The sequence below is a fragment of the Schistocerca serialis genome, chromosome 1 (genome assembly GCF_023864345.2).
Source record: "Schistocerca serialis cubense isolate TAMUIC-IGC-003099 chromosome 1, iqSchSeri2.2, whole genome shotgun sequence".
In the NCBI taxonomy this organism is placed as follows: Eukaryota; Metazoa; Arthropoda; class Insecta; order Orthoptera; family Acrididae; genus Schistocerca; species Schistocerca serialis.
In genome coordinates, this window is record NC_064638.1 from 203,081,181 (window position 1) to 203,096,303 (window position 15,123).

At 37.1% G+C, this 15,123-nt stretch overlaps 1 protein-coding gene across 1 annotated transcript in view; it reads right to left on the reverse strand.

Annotated features, from left to right (window-relative positions):
- LOC126459299 (piwi-like protein Siwi) overlaps positions 1-10,920 on the reverse strand; it is a 270,625-nt gene extending 259,705 nt beyond the window's left edge. Inside the window, exons 1-3 of the mRNA XM_050095855.1 lie at positions 10,886-10,920; positions 10,676-10,827; positions 2,019-2,239 (exon numbers count right to left, since the gene is read on the reverse strand). Coding sequence (XP_049951812.1) covers positions 2,019-2,239; positions 10,676-10,827; positions 10,886-10,920 — 408 coding nt within the window. The remainder of the gene's footprint in view (positions 1-2,018; positions 2,240-10,675; positions 10,828-10,885) is intronic.
- Positions 10,921-15,123: the final 4,203 nt, after the last annotated feature.

The following is a 15,123-nucleotide window of genomic DNA, read 5'->3' on the forward strand; positions in this document are numbered from 1 at the left end:
GATGTGATCTATTTGAGTACAGGAATTTGCAGTTATATGTGTTGAAGTAGCTATTGCATAGTATAAGCCATATGTTTTCATTGTGTTTAGGAGCTCCCTACTGTCATTGGTGTCTTGCAATGTGTTTATGTTTAGGACACCTAGTAGTACAAGTGCACAGTTCTTGCTTAGGATGATATGTAAGAGCTCTCCTATGTTGTCAATGAACGTTTCTATGCACCCACTTGGCAGTCTGTAGATGTTTAAGATGTACAGTGAGAAACTACATAAAACTATTTTTTGGCCTGTTACTTCGACTACATATTTTGTGCATAAGTGAAGACTGCTTATGTGATTTCTGTTTACATTGTTATGGGTTACTATAGCAGCTCCACCACCCTTACTATTCCTCCACATGAACTAGCTGTTACATTGTAATTTGGAACAGTAAGTTTTAGAATTTCATGCTCATTTAGGCCATGTTCTGTCAGAGCTAGAATGTCAGGAGTTTCTTCATTTAGCATTATTTCTAATTGGGTTGCCTTATTTTTTATGTATTGTATATTGTGGTGCATTATTTTTATAATTGAATATCCTAATTCTATGTTTGTTTTTGTCCTATATTCTTTTTTGTTATCACTGTTTTTGGTGGATATCAGATTTCCTGATTTTTCACCCCCAGTATACAATGTTAGTTTCCCTTGTTTCTAATGATTTTACAAACATCATCATACATTCTGCTGAGTGTTACTGAACCTAATCTATTTAAATGTGTGCCATCCTTTCCCAGACAATTTTTCACACAGGAATTTGTTTGGGTTTATGAAGATAGCACCAAGTGCTTAAAACATCAATGAAGACCTGTGCTGTGATAGTGCCAGGCAAAACAAGGGGTTCACGTTCCCTCGATGAGAAACATGACAAACCCATTACACAACCACCTCCGAATTTTTTGGCACATGAGGTTCACCGGGCATTCGCCATACCCACACTCTGCCATTGAATCGCCACATTGTGTGCCGTGATTTGTCACTCCACATAATGTTTTTCAACTGTTCAGCCATCCAATGTTTATGCTCCTTACACCAAGCGAGGTGTCATTTGGGATTTACCGGCATCATGTGTTGCTTATGAGCAGCCACTTGAGCATGAAATCCAAGTTTTATCACCTCCCCCCTAACTGTCATAGTACTTGCAGTGGATTCTGATGCAGTTTGGAATTCTTGTGTGATGGTCTGTATAGATGTGTGCCTATTACACATTACAACCCTGTTCAACTGTTGGCAGTCTGCGTCAGTCAACAGCCGAGGTCGACCTCTACGCTTTTGTGCTGTGTATGTCCCTTCATGTTTCCACTTCACTATCACATCAGAAACAGTGGATCTAGGGATGTTTAGGAGTGTGGAAATCTCGCGCACAGACACATGAAACAAGTCACACCCAATCACCTGACCACATTCGAAGTCCATGAGTTCCCTGGAGTGTCCCATTCTGCTCTCTAATGACTACTGAGGTCACTGATATAGACTATGTGGCAGTAGATGTCAGTACAATACACCTAATATGAAAAGCGTATTTGTGTATGTGTGTGTGTGCGTGTGTGTGTGTGTGTGTGTGTGTGTGTGTGTGTGTGTGTGTGATCTGATATCAACAAAGGATACACTTCAGAAACACCTAGTATCGAACATTTTTTGACCTTAAAAATAAGACAATGTACAATAAATACAAATTTTAAATATCAAAAAGTCTGTCAAGCAGAAACTCTGATAAAAAATACATAATTTATGTAGAACCTTCACTAGTATGTTCCAGCATGTTCTTATGGAACATAATGAAATTACTGTCATTACATCAACTATCGCAATATTGATAACCAATTTAATACCTTTGGTAGGCACATTAGACATCTGAAAAATAAGGGACAGGTCACTAACTGAACCTCGCACAACCCACCCCTTTCCAACTGCAAACATGTTTACATATGGAATACAGTGAATATCTTCTTGTGATATTGAAGGTAATTAATACATAATTCATGCCTGACTCACATCTTTATCTAGCTTCTTTGCTGTGAACATTACACTTCCATCAAAAATGTATCCTCCCAGAGCTTCCTTATGGATTTTCAACAACTGTATTTTTGCAGCTGTAGTTTCCTCTTCTGGTGCAAAGTCAACACGGTACTGGTACAACATAAAGTCGGTTATTGACGTCAGTTTGAAGTAATTTGTATTCATCCGGATTGTGGTTCCAGACTTTCCTAGAAAATGGAGACATATTTTTGGTTGGGTGAAACTTTACTTAAATCTTTGCTTCCATGGTCATACAAGTAAAACTAGCAACTTGCAGTGACAATTTCCTAGAAATAATAACTGAGAAAGCTATGAGGCATGTCCAGAAAATAAGAGAACTGAGCCTCTGATGCCCAAACGGATACTGTTCGCAGCACTGCATTCAGCGACAAGGTGATGGCAGCAGAAGGCACACTCATTTCTCTCAGTTCAGTGCTGTGCTGAATTGAATGTGTCTATTCTGAAACCCACAAGCTGCGACATGAGGAGCATAATAGTTTCTTCTTGGAAAGGGAAATGTGCTGTTCGAGATTTTCAGTGAAATTAAACTTGTTTGTGGGGATGGTGTGATGAATCATACTAATGAGATTACAGCTGGCAGAAAAGATGTTCATGATGAAGAAGCTGGCATTCCCCATTGTGGCTGATGAGATGGTGAGCAAGATCGATAAAATGATTCATTGTGATCACCGATTGGCTCTGGATGAGATGAACAGAATGTTTTCAGAAATCTTGCAATCTCTTCTGCATGGAATCATTACTCAAACATTTGGTTTTCGAAAATTGCGTGTGAGATGGGTACCAAAACAGTTCACATATCAACACAAAGTCAACAGAATCACAAAAGTTCAAATGTGTGTGAAATCTTATGGGACTTAACTGCTAAGGTCATCAGTCCCTAAGCTTACACACTACTTAACCTAAATTATCCTAAGGACAAACACACACACACCCATGCCCGAGGGAGGACTCGAACCTCCGCCGGGACCAGCCGCACAGTCCATGACTGCAGCGCCTTAGACCGCTCGGCTAATCCCGTGCGGCACCAACAGAATCACATCTCCATGGGAGTTTCTTTACTTCTTCAAACTAAGACAAAGAATTCCTTGATTCTGTTGTGAATGGTGATAAGTGGCCTTCTATACCCCTGGAATGGAAACACAATCATCAGTGAAAAAATTCAAAACTTTGGGTGCATTAAAACAAGAAATGATTAATGCTACACAGTGCTGTAAAATCCTAAAAACACAACAGAGTGTGATATAGAACGAAAATAGCAGTAAGTTAATGAAGTGAATGTGCTTGTTGCATGATAATCCACATCCCCACACAGCCAATGCCATAAGGCAAATCTTGGGTTCATACTGTTGTGACATCATCAACCACAGCCCTGATCTGTCACCTTCATATTTTCACCACTATGAATTTGTTTGCAGGTGTAAAAGTGGGTTTCCTACTGATGATGATGTTCAGTGGTTCAGAGAGTGGTTGAAGCAGATATCAGAAAACTCATACCTCAGCTCCACAAATGCACTGAGATAGATGGTGACTACACTGGAAAATGATGTTTGAAGTAAATCTGTGAAAGTGTATATTTTTCATAAATATATAGCCTTTTCGTACAATTCTGGACATGCCTCCTTTTAAAACATCCTTGTTCTTTAGATTAAATACTTGTTATCTAAGAGAAACTGTAGCACTGTTTACCAAAGGTTGATGATTAGTATCACTTCTCAAAATATATACCTGATGTCAAAGATTAAGAAACATATTGCAGTGATAAAACTGCATGAAGACTGCCTGCCATATTGTACAGTACAGGTCAATCCATTTCAAATCATCCAGGCAATGTTGCTCTCAATATTTTTTTTTTCCTGACAGTCACAAAACATTGTTTGAAAAAGTTTTATAAGCCATAGTATTTTTCTGGTAGCCATTTTTAAAATGGCGCTTCAGCCATGTTTAATGAAAAATGTGGTTTGCAGGAAGTTTAACTGCCGAGTTATTTTAAAAGATCTCAGAACAATTAAAAAAACAGTGTGTTCAACATGAAATAAACTTCAGGCATAATTTTTTTTTAAATTTTTATATCCTGCAAGACAGTCAAGTCAAACTATTTCTCCAAAGACTCAGAAAAAATTAATCAATCATTACTTTTTATGAAGGAAGAGAGACTCTCGTACATGCTCCACATTCACTTCACTCACACTGGGACATCCGTAATGTTGTAACGAATTTGTTGTGCCAGTGGTAAATGGCCTTCCTTGTTGGTGGCTTCTCAGCATACTTGGTTCTAAAGATCCGTTGAACAGCTGTAGTACACATGTTTTTGTCGAACTCCAACACACAGAAAGCTCGGTCCACACCTGAACTCACCGTGTTTTGTAACTAGTGCTGACTATCGGCAAATTACCAAACTACGCTGTGGTGGTATACACGAAAAAAAGCTTTCAGGGTTTCTCTTCAAAATGACATATGGATGATATCTATACAATGTTTGGTTCTTGAGAAATGAATAATTGATGAAAGTGTTCCCGGACTTTATGTACAAACTGTATTTAGATTTAAAATTTTAGTTGTAACTACTTGCAGCTGCAATTCCCATTAGAGAGCTAAACAAACATGATGTTTCATTGCACAGTTTACCAGTTATGTTGTGTGTTCTACCAGACACTGTGTGAGTTTCAATGGGGTCACTTCTGATACTATTTTCTTTGCAGGCACTCAAGCAAAGTTGAAAGGCAGTTTTTGGTTCAGAAGGGTGAAAAAAAAGGTACCAAAACATCACTGTTATGTCAGAGCATATACATGGACAAGAACAAAAAATTCCCGGATATTTCCTGGATTTTCCAGTTAAAAACACACTTTTTCCCATGTGAAAATACACTTCTTCCAAGGTGAAAAATACACCTTTTCCATGATAAGTGCCACTATACTTTCCCTTGGAGTCATAAAAATATCAATCCTTTGAGTGGTAAAGGTTTTATACCTTACTGTGAAACTTCAGAGGGCGAAAAACCCTGGCAAAAGGTTTTAGAAAGATCTCATGTGCAGCAACATTTACGATGCATATATTTTTTATTTGTATATATCTGAAACAGCACATTAGTTTCTGAAGCATTGAAATCTAGAGTGAAACACACTTTTGAAAGACAGTCACAGCTCATGTCACATGATGTCGCCAGCCAATGACAGCAGATATTCAGAGCATGTGACGTGATGTAGTCAGTCAACAGTAGCATCACTGTTAAGTAGTGTGAACACACACACTGAAAAAGTTAATCGCTTAAATTAATGAACATAATGTAGCTACAAGAAAAGTTATGCTTTCCCATATAATATTGGTCTTGAAGATTAATAAGCTACAACAAATGCTAAGCTTTCACGTATAATATTGGTCTTTTCGTGTGTGTTACACTGTAAGATACATTACACAAAATTACCAGTAAAATTTTAAATAAAGACAATGTCTGGTCTTCTGGACTTGAAATTCTTTTAAGTGGCTAGTCCTCAATGTGTTAAGTATTAAATGAGAGTTAAATGCTCTGTGATTTAAGAAATTCATTGCACATTCACAGATGTAACATAGTTCATCTTCCATAAAAGGAAACTTACTTTGAAACTAACCCTTTTCAAATTGCCATTCACGATATTTTCCCGTGACCTGTTAGAAATAGCTTCATTTCACAAGTTACCAGAGAGCACCAAAAAACAGGTGTTACTGCGTGTGGGCAGGTACGATGATGTAGGATGCCCATATGTTCATACATATACAGCATTAAGAGATCTTACATATTTCCTAAACCATAATAAAATGCACAATTCAGCTTAAAGTGCAAATTCGTATGTCCAGATTCACAATGAAGTAGGCCCCATTCTGATATTAAGCTTTTCAGTGCAGTTTTCTGGATGAAGATTTTCTTAGAGTACCAGTATTGTATTACCTCATGTTTGGTTCTTTGTTATGGCATAATGCCATACATACCAGAAGTTGAAAATGTGCAACTGAAATTCAGTGACACATTGAAACTAGCCAATAATGCAGAATGAAACACTGTTTCTAATAAATTGACTGCCTCTGGGGAAAAGATTGATAAAAGCCACATTTATTTAGCAACTGGACAAAAATAATTCCTTCATTTTGCAAAGCGACTGACTGCCAAAAACATGGAAGTAGAATAAAATCAGAAAACTGAAACTAATAACATATGTTAGCCTTCCATAATTATGTGAATGTATTTTAATTCACTTGATAGCTCTCAACCACAGAAATCCGTTTCATTTTCATTTGATGTGAGAAGTGTAAACAAAGAGGAAATCACTAAACGTAAACACAGCTTACGTGGAGACTAACCCCTCCCCACTAGAACCCAGACTGCTATGCACATGCACGAATCTGGCAGCTTGGGCACACCAAAAAAATTTTCCTGGGTAGCATCTGGCTGCTTGTTGCTACTGCTGATACAGTGAACAGCCACACTTCAAGCAGCTGGAAGCGGGAGAAGGTACTGCCCATATGCAACTCAACTGCGCACGTGCATGAGCTCGCGGCCAACTGCTCAAATGAACTTAATGTCAACAATTGAAACATCATGCCTGTTGCCAGCAGTTTATTGTTTTGAAGTATTCCATAGTCTTTGTCCTAAAGCCTTGACACATATTGCTGTTTTTTAGCTCTAACCAGTCAAAAGTATAAAAGTTTAACTGAAGACTAAAACAATGAAAAATTCCCAGAATTCCAAAAAATTCACAGGTTTTCCCTGATTTTCTCCTGGATGAAAAAATTCCCAGGTTTTTCCCGGTTGTCCCGGAGCATTTGCACCCTATATGTTCACTTTTGTCTTCAATTTTTCCAAGCTACCAGTTCTCATCTTACAAACAACAAAGTCATTATTCATGAAATATGATATGTTGGTAAAAACTATTGAAGTCTGATGATCATCAAAGTTTGAGGCTTTGGAAGTAACAATTCATCATATTTGGGGGCGTATCTGTGATGGCTTCTTTTTTCTGAAACCGGTAAACAACATTCTAATCTCTCTGTGTTTCATTTTGATTTGCTCAATTTCAGGCGAAGAGGTAAATATATATCTAATTCAAGAAATACTCTGTGGACAGTATTTGAATATACCTTGTGGAGTCAGGATCTGTTCTGTGTTAAGGTCTTTAAAGGGAAGCTCGTTCAACATCTCATTTTGTTGTTCTGCCTATCCCATCACAAGAATTCATTCCATGTGATGAGGCAAAGAAATTCCACTATGCTAGTAAACCAATCATTTTTATGTTGTCAAACAGTAATGAAGTGTTCCTTATTTTTGTACTGGCTGCTTGCACCATTACTAAAGTTAATGACCATTTCAACATTACATATGATATTCTTAATTTCCCTAATGAGATGATGTTGAAACATATACACAGTTGTGGTATTGTGATCAAGATGGTCACTAATTACACAAATAGATTTGCAACATACTTTGTCTTCTTTTTTAAAGCAGATGACAAACGGATGCAGTGTTGTTTGTGTATTAGTCCAATGAAAACTTTGAATTTCATCCTGTACTGTAACTGTATAGTTTTCTGCAAAATCAACAGTCACTAAGCAGTGGGTTTCTTTCAGGTTTTCATTTGTTTCCTTGAAATATGGGCCTTGAGCCCTTGAGATAAAGTGATGGGATGTTAAAAGCACCAGCTTATCAACAAGAGAATGTAAAAATTCATCACTGGGCATTACCTCTGTAATAAGCTCAGCTCTGTTTGAAAATTACTTTGTCAGGCAAGATACCAAGTTCCTTTTTTAAGACGTCTTCACAGGTGTCAAGCACACATTTTTTAATATTAATGTCACATACCATGAAAGCTATCAGGTCTTTATAATTTGCATTAAGCTTTGCTCCCACATCATAAGCTTTGTGTTTTTATGATGCTTGCAAACGCATTCATTATGAGTTCCGATGAACCCAGAAGAACGCACCACTTTGGTCTTAGAATGCAAACCATAGAGCGGCCAATTTTGTGATCTGGATATTTCTGTTTATAGAGGCTGTAGAGATCATTCAGCGAGACAAGAATTAATCTTTTCTGCTTCTGCACCTTAACACTGTTAACAACAGTTGAAAAACACTATTACTTACCAGATCATAAGCAATTATTTTCATCATCCTCCCTTGAGCCTTTACTAGCTGCCTAGTTAACTTCACCATGTATTCAGATGCATCAAACTCCTCAATTATTTTTTTCTTAGGCCATGATCTTGGCAAGAGGCTAATTATCTTAATTTCATGATCTTTACAAGAAATTTTGAATTTTTCTTTCACTCTTGGGTAATAAGATATCATATTCACTTTGCACATTTTCTGTATTATTTTGATTCTAAGATTCTAAGTAATTATGGAAACATTCTTGCAATTTTCGCTTGACTGCACTTGTGATTTTATCAGTTTTTCTTTGTAAAGTGACAGTCAGTGTTCTGTGTTAAGCTTCATTATTTTACACAAAGGAGATAATTCCAAAGTTTTACAAATGGATTCTACTTGATGCAACACATTATTCTCAACACATTCGAAAGGCCCAGGAAGAAATTCACGGTCACTTTTGACACTATTTGCCACTTCCTTGATTGGTTTTTCTACAATTATTCTTGATGCACATGTTAGACATAGAGCTTGTCCAGGAATTAAGTTAATATTCACATTTTTACTCTTGGAAAGATGTTCAATTAGTATTTTATGCAAACCGTTTTTAACTTTTTTCTTAGTACCAAATGGGTCACAACATATTTCCCAAAAATGTGGTTGCATTTGTCTAAATATTTATCTTTGTGTTAATGGCAAATATTGGTAATTTCTTTTGAAATGCTTAATTTTAGCTGACATTGTTCTTCAGCTGGCAAGTCTTTAGGCACTACTTTCTGCTTTCTTGTAGGGTTGCTCATGGCAATGTTACACTTATTAGTTCACCTACAAAACAGCTCATATTTAATACTTGAACAATCTGTTATTCCTGAAAACAGTTGCAAATGGGAGAGTTAAAGTCTACACTGGCAAAACTCTCATTGACTTTGGTGCCTGCAAAGAAAATAGTATGAAAAGTGACTCCATTGGAACTCACAACAGTGCCTGGTAGGACACACAACATAATTGATAAACTTTGCAATGAAATATCATGTTTGTTTAACTCTCTAATGGAAATTGCAACTGGTAAGTAGTTACAACTACAATTTTAAATCTAAATACACAGAGAAACATTAATGTGTGTTATCTGTATGCAAGTGTAGTACAATAAATGTATCAGTTAAGTTAAGAATTAGAACTCATACTTGCTCTTGTCACTACTTACTGTTATTTAAAAGTAGAAATATTTGATCATTTATTGCAATGATTAAAACATCATTCAAGCAATGTCAATTGTAATAATTTCAAGCCTTTGTTTGTTAATGTGGCACTGAACAAGCATGTACAGGCATTGCATTTTTACCAAAGTTCACTGCTCTATTAATCTCACTGTAGTTGAGTTTCAGTCATACATTTCTGTGAGATATTCCAATGAGTATAAAAAAATTCTCTAAAATGCTCACTTGTTTTCATTCAGTCCCTTTTTAGATATTGACCTGTGATAATTGACGTTAAAAGGCTTTTGGCCATTTTTGAAAAGCTCTAGAAAAAACAAGAGTGTATTCTCAGGACTAAAACTTATACTGCATATAGTTATGTACATACTCAACACAGAAATAACATATTATTACCAAGTCTCTCTTCCTTCATCAAAAATAATGACTGATAAATTTTTTCTGAGTCTTTGCAGAAATAGTTTGACTGAGTGTCTTGCAGGATATAAAAATTTTTAAAAAATTTATGCCTGAACACAGTGGTTTTTTGCTCGAACAGTCCACTGGTGCACTGCCGGTCCACAGTTTCCAACGGGCACAATATTTTAGCAACCACACCCCCCTGAGGGTGGGCTCAGTTCATCAGCGCACCTGACGATGGCAACATGCCTGATCGCCGAAATATTGTGCCCGTTGGACATTATGGACTGGCAGTAGACCCATGGTCTGTTCGAGCAAGAAATATGCCGTGAGAAACTGAAGAGCTCAGTTCGTCAGCACACCTGATGATGGCAACATGTCTGATTGCCGAAATATTGTGCCTGTTGGACACTATGGACCGGCAATACACACGTGGACTGTTCGAACAAGAAATACGCTGGGAGAAATTGAACAATCACACAGTGGTTTTTTAATTATTTTGATATCTTTTAAAATAACTTGGCAATTAAACTTCCTGCAAAACCACGTTTTCCATTAAACCTGGTCCAACCACCATTTTAAAAATGGCTGCCAGAAAAAAACTATGGCTTACAAAAATTTTTCATACAGTGTTTTGTGACACTCTACCTATAGGGAACTCATGGAGGGAAAAAAAATAAAACAAAAAAATAAAAAAAATAAAAAAAATAAAATAGCGAAAATAAAAAAATGTTAAGCAAAAAATTTGATTTATATTGTGTGATCTGAAATGGACTGACCCCTACCTTAAAGCAAACAAGAAACTACATTCTTATGAAATTAATTTTTACCAGTAAAATCAAGCAGTAGATGTAAGGGTTAACATATTAAAAGCAATTACCCTTTTTACTAGACAACCATTCCGGTCTTGTTATTATGCTGTCCTCCACAACTCGTGTTTGCCTTTGAACATTTCGTTTGGGGGCTGCTTGTGCTTTCTGGACTGGAACTGGAACTGCAACTACAAAAGTGGAGAAGTCTTTAAGATGCCAACTGCTGACATAAGGTTAAACTTACTTTCTTCAGAAAATCAAGAATAAAATTAAATTACATCTTTGTCAGAGTAGCAGCTTCTCTAGGTTTCATGCAAGATTTTCAGTGTCAGCCATTTCCATTTAAACAGAGTATATAATTTAACACAAAGAAACGATAGTGGTATGGAGAGGGCGCATTACAGGGTGAAGGATTTGAGGGATTGGGGGGGGGGGGGGGGGGGAGGACATAATGAAATTAGAAGGAAAAACTATTTCCAACAGATAAGATAGTCTTTCAACAGAGACCAGCTGAGTAACACAAGTTGAAGATCAAGTTTCTTACATGAAGGAAAATGAACTACTTCATAAATCACATACAAATATCCTTGCTTATTCTCTACGAATAAATATATTTTTAGTGGTGGTGGTGGTGTGGGAGGGACAGTGAGCATTAGCGAAATCAAGCAGAAGGTTATTAGCACCAGTTAAAATGAACTGAGATGAATGTGGTTGAAACAAAAATAAAATTTAAAGTGATCTCAAAATTTTTTAAAGTTGAGGAATCATATTCAAAAAATGAGAGTTTATGTCATAAGAGAATACTAACTGTATGAAAATAATGCAAGTGTTATGTAATATGGTGTGCTGATTCCGATTCTGCAATCAGAAATGTTGTAGGACATGTGGAATTAAAGTTACAGCTGAAAGTGATAAGATATTAAAAGACAGTACATGGGTTATGTAGCTGCATCAATGAGCCATGTTTAATGTATGAATGTGTGAGTGTGTGTATTCTCGAGGTTACTCTGCTTTATGCATCTGTCAAAATATACATGTACTGGAGTAAAGACAAACAAGCAGGGTTGGAAATTTTCTGACTAGTCTGTGACAAGTTCTAACTTGTCCACAAACTACAGCATGCATGTAGGTTTCAGCATGTTTTATAAAATTAGTTCACATGCTGTTTCTCCTGTTGGTCAATCAGTCTGATTCAGACATGACTAGAGAATATTCCTGGACAAGCTCTATGTCTAACATGTGCATCAAGAATAATTGTAGAAAAACCAATCAAGGAAGTGGCAAATAGTGTCAAAAGTGACCGTGAATTTTGTAGAAATGTTGTAGGACATGTGGAATTAAAGTTACAGCTGAAAGTGATAAGATATTAAAAGACAGTACATGGGTTATGTAGCTGCATCAATGAGCCATGTTTAATGTATGAATGTGTGAGTGTGTGTATTCTCGAGGTTACTCTGCTTTATGCATCTGTCAAAATATACATGTACTGGAGTAAAGACAAACAATCAGGGTTGGAAATTTTCTGACTAGTCTGTGACAAGTTCTAACTTGTCCACAAACTACAGCATGCATGTAGGTTTCAGCATGTTTTATAAAATTAGTTCACATGCTGTTTCTCCTGTTGGTCAATCAGTCTGATTCAGACATGACTAGAGAATAGTTCGTGCTATAGTGTAGTTCTGTGTTTTATGAATCAACAGTCCCAGTAACATGCATATAAGTTATTTCATATAAGGCGATTTGGTAGTACCGTATATTGTGATTCAGTAAACAAAAGATGAATAGGCACAGTTGTGTGAATTGTCCGGACTGCTTTTGCCACATTTGTGGCAAGTATACAACATCCAAGCAGTGCAAGAACATGACCAGAAAGCTGCTTATAGCTTACAAACATTACTTAGGATGTGAAATGGAAGGTCAAACAAAGTCCTGGGCTCCTCATCTCTGTTGCAAGTCTGTTACTCCGACCTAACCCAGTGGTTAAATGGTAAGCAAAATCAAATGCTATTTGCTGTTTCCATGATCTGGCAGGAGCTGAGAGATTGCTATTCTTACTTGACCAACATATCCAGGTACAGCAAGAAGAACAAGTCAAAAATCCATTTCTTCAGATTGTGAGTCTGCACTAAAGCCTGTGGTGCATGGTACAGATTACCAAGTATCAATTCCTTCTTCATCCGATGCAATGAACAATGAAGAAAGTGATGCTGAAGGTAATGACAGTGATGCTTGGAGCCTTGAAATACATGAATGATCCAGACAATGACATTAAAAAGCCACATTTGATCAGCCAAGCCAAACTGGATGAACTGGTTCGCTATTTGTCCCTGTCGAAATAAAAGTCAGAACTTTTAGGTTCCAGACTGAAGGACTCGAACTTACTCGAGAGAGGTGCTACAGTTATGCACTTTCAAGATCACCACATGAAATTCACAGCATACTACGCTGTTCAACGAGGTGTTTGCTTCTGTCATGATGTGACAGGACTCATAAAGGAAATAGGTAACAAAGACATAGCAAAAGAGTGCAGACTTTTTATTGACACTAGCTCAAGCTGTCTCAAAGCTGCACTAATACACAATGACAACCAGAAGCCATCAATTCCTATTGCTCATGCTGTGGGAATGAACAAAATCTATGAAACAATGAACACTCTCTTGATGCTGATTAAGTACTCTGAGCATAACTGGAATATTTGCAGTGATTTGGAGGTTGCAGCCTTTCTGTTAGGAATGCAGACTGAGTACACAAAGCACATGCACTTTCAATGGCTGTGGAATAGTCGCAATGACAAGAATCACTACACAGTGAGAAATTAGCCACCCAGAAATTTACCTGTAGTCAGACAGCACAACGTTCCACATGTACGTCTTGTGGATTGTAATAAGATTTACCTACCTCTACTCCACAACAAATCGGGTCTTATGAAAAGAGTTTTTTGCAGTGAAGGATAAAACAAACCGTGGTTTTCAGTACCTCAAAGGCAAGTTTGGAAATATGAAAACTGACGCAACATTGAAAGCAGGAGTCTTTGTTGGACAAGAAATACGGAAGTTGATTTGAGATTCACATGTCAGACTGGAGCTCACAGAACAAGAACTAGCAGCTTGGTATGCATCTGTGCTTGTTGTGCACAACTTTCTTGGAAACCATAGAGCAGACAACTATGCACAAGTTGTGGACAACTTGCTAAGAGCCTTCCAACATCTCACTGAATGTCACTAAAGATGCATTTCTTGCATTCATATCTTACCTTCTTTCTGTCAAATATGGGAACCGTGAGTGATGAGCATGGTGAAAAGTTTCCACCAGGAGATGTCTACCATGGAAGTAAGATATCAAGGCCACTTCAGTCCAGACATGATACAGGATTACGGTTGGTTTTTGCAGAGAGCAACAGATGTTCACAGGTGGAAAGCAAGAAGCTCTACACATTTTTAAACCAAGTCATTGTCAGTCTTAGTATAACTAAGGGTCCCTGACATTTCAGAGGTAAATAAACATTTGTAATTCACTTCTTAATAATACTATTTAGTGTTTTCATCCCAAAATACACACATTAATTTCCCTAAAATATCTCACATTTGCAGTTCAACGTATATAATAGCACCATTCTTGATAACCTTTACACATACGTAGCTTTTTAGTCATTCCTCCACTGAGCCTTACCTCAGTTTTCACATAGGTCACTTCCTCATTCTCAGCTTTATTGACAAAATTGCATTATAAACCTTCCAACACACACCAAGTCCAACCAACCTGATCACTGGCAAAACTTACTTTATACTGAACATAGAGCCAGCTGTGAGACGACCACTGTGCTTTACCGACTGATGTACAAACACTATTGGTCTTCTTCAGCCAGTATGCCATCAGTAAGAATGAAGAGACATCTAAGATAATAATATACACCATAGACATGGAAACAACAGCTGTCATCTTCATTTTTGCTTGCAATGTCTCTTTGTGTGCCATCACTCATCTCACCTTACATTTCTTCTTCATTTTACTTTGAGCGTAACTTTCTTTTTCTTGTAAATACTTTTCAGTGGTTAAGATGATATTTCCTTACAATTCACATTTATGTGAGGCTCAGTATTTAATGTGTACTGTACAATCTCTATCATGACTAGTTGGAATTTGTGAGAGTATGAGTTCAGTGCCAGCATTCCTCTGCACATCAGTGGGTCTTTAATTGATGCATCAGTTTTTGGAATTTTCTATGGGTATCCATGAAAGTTACTGCAGAAATTGAGAGGTCTGAGGGTCTGCGCACTGAGCACAGGAAGAGGGGCACATGATTGCACTGAAGGAAAAACACATTTAGCGGAAGACTGAAATTTAAAAAAACACACAGAAAGAGTATAAATGAGCCAAATAAAGAAACCTGTGACAGTAATGTCTATTAGACAGGACCATGACGTAGGAAGCAGAGCATGAAAGCCAGTTGACATATGAAGGACCATATAGAACAGATAGATGAAAGTTAAACACGTGATGAAGAAGTACAAAAACA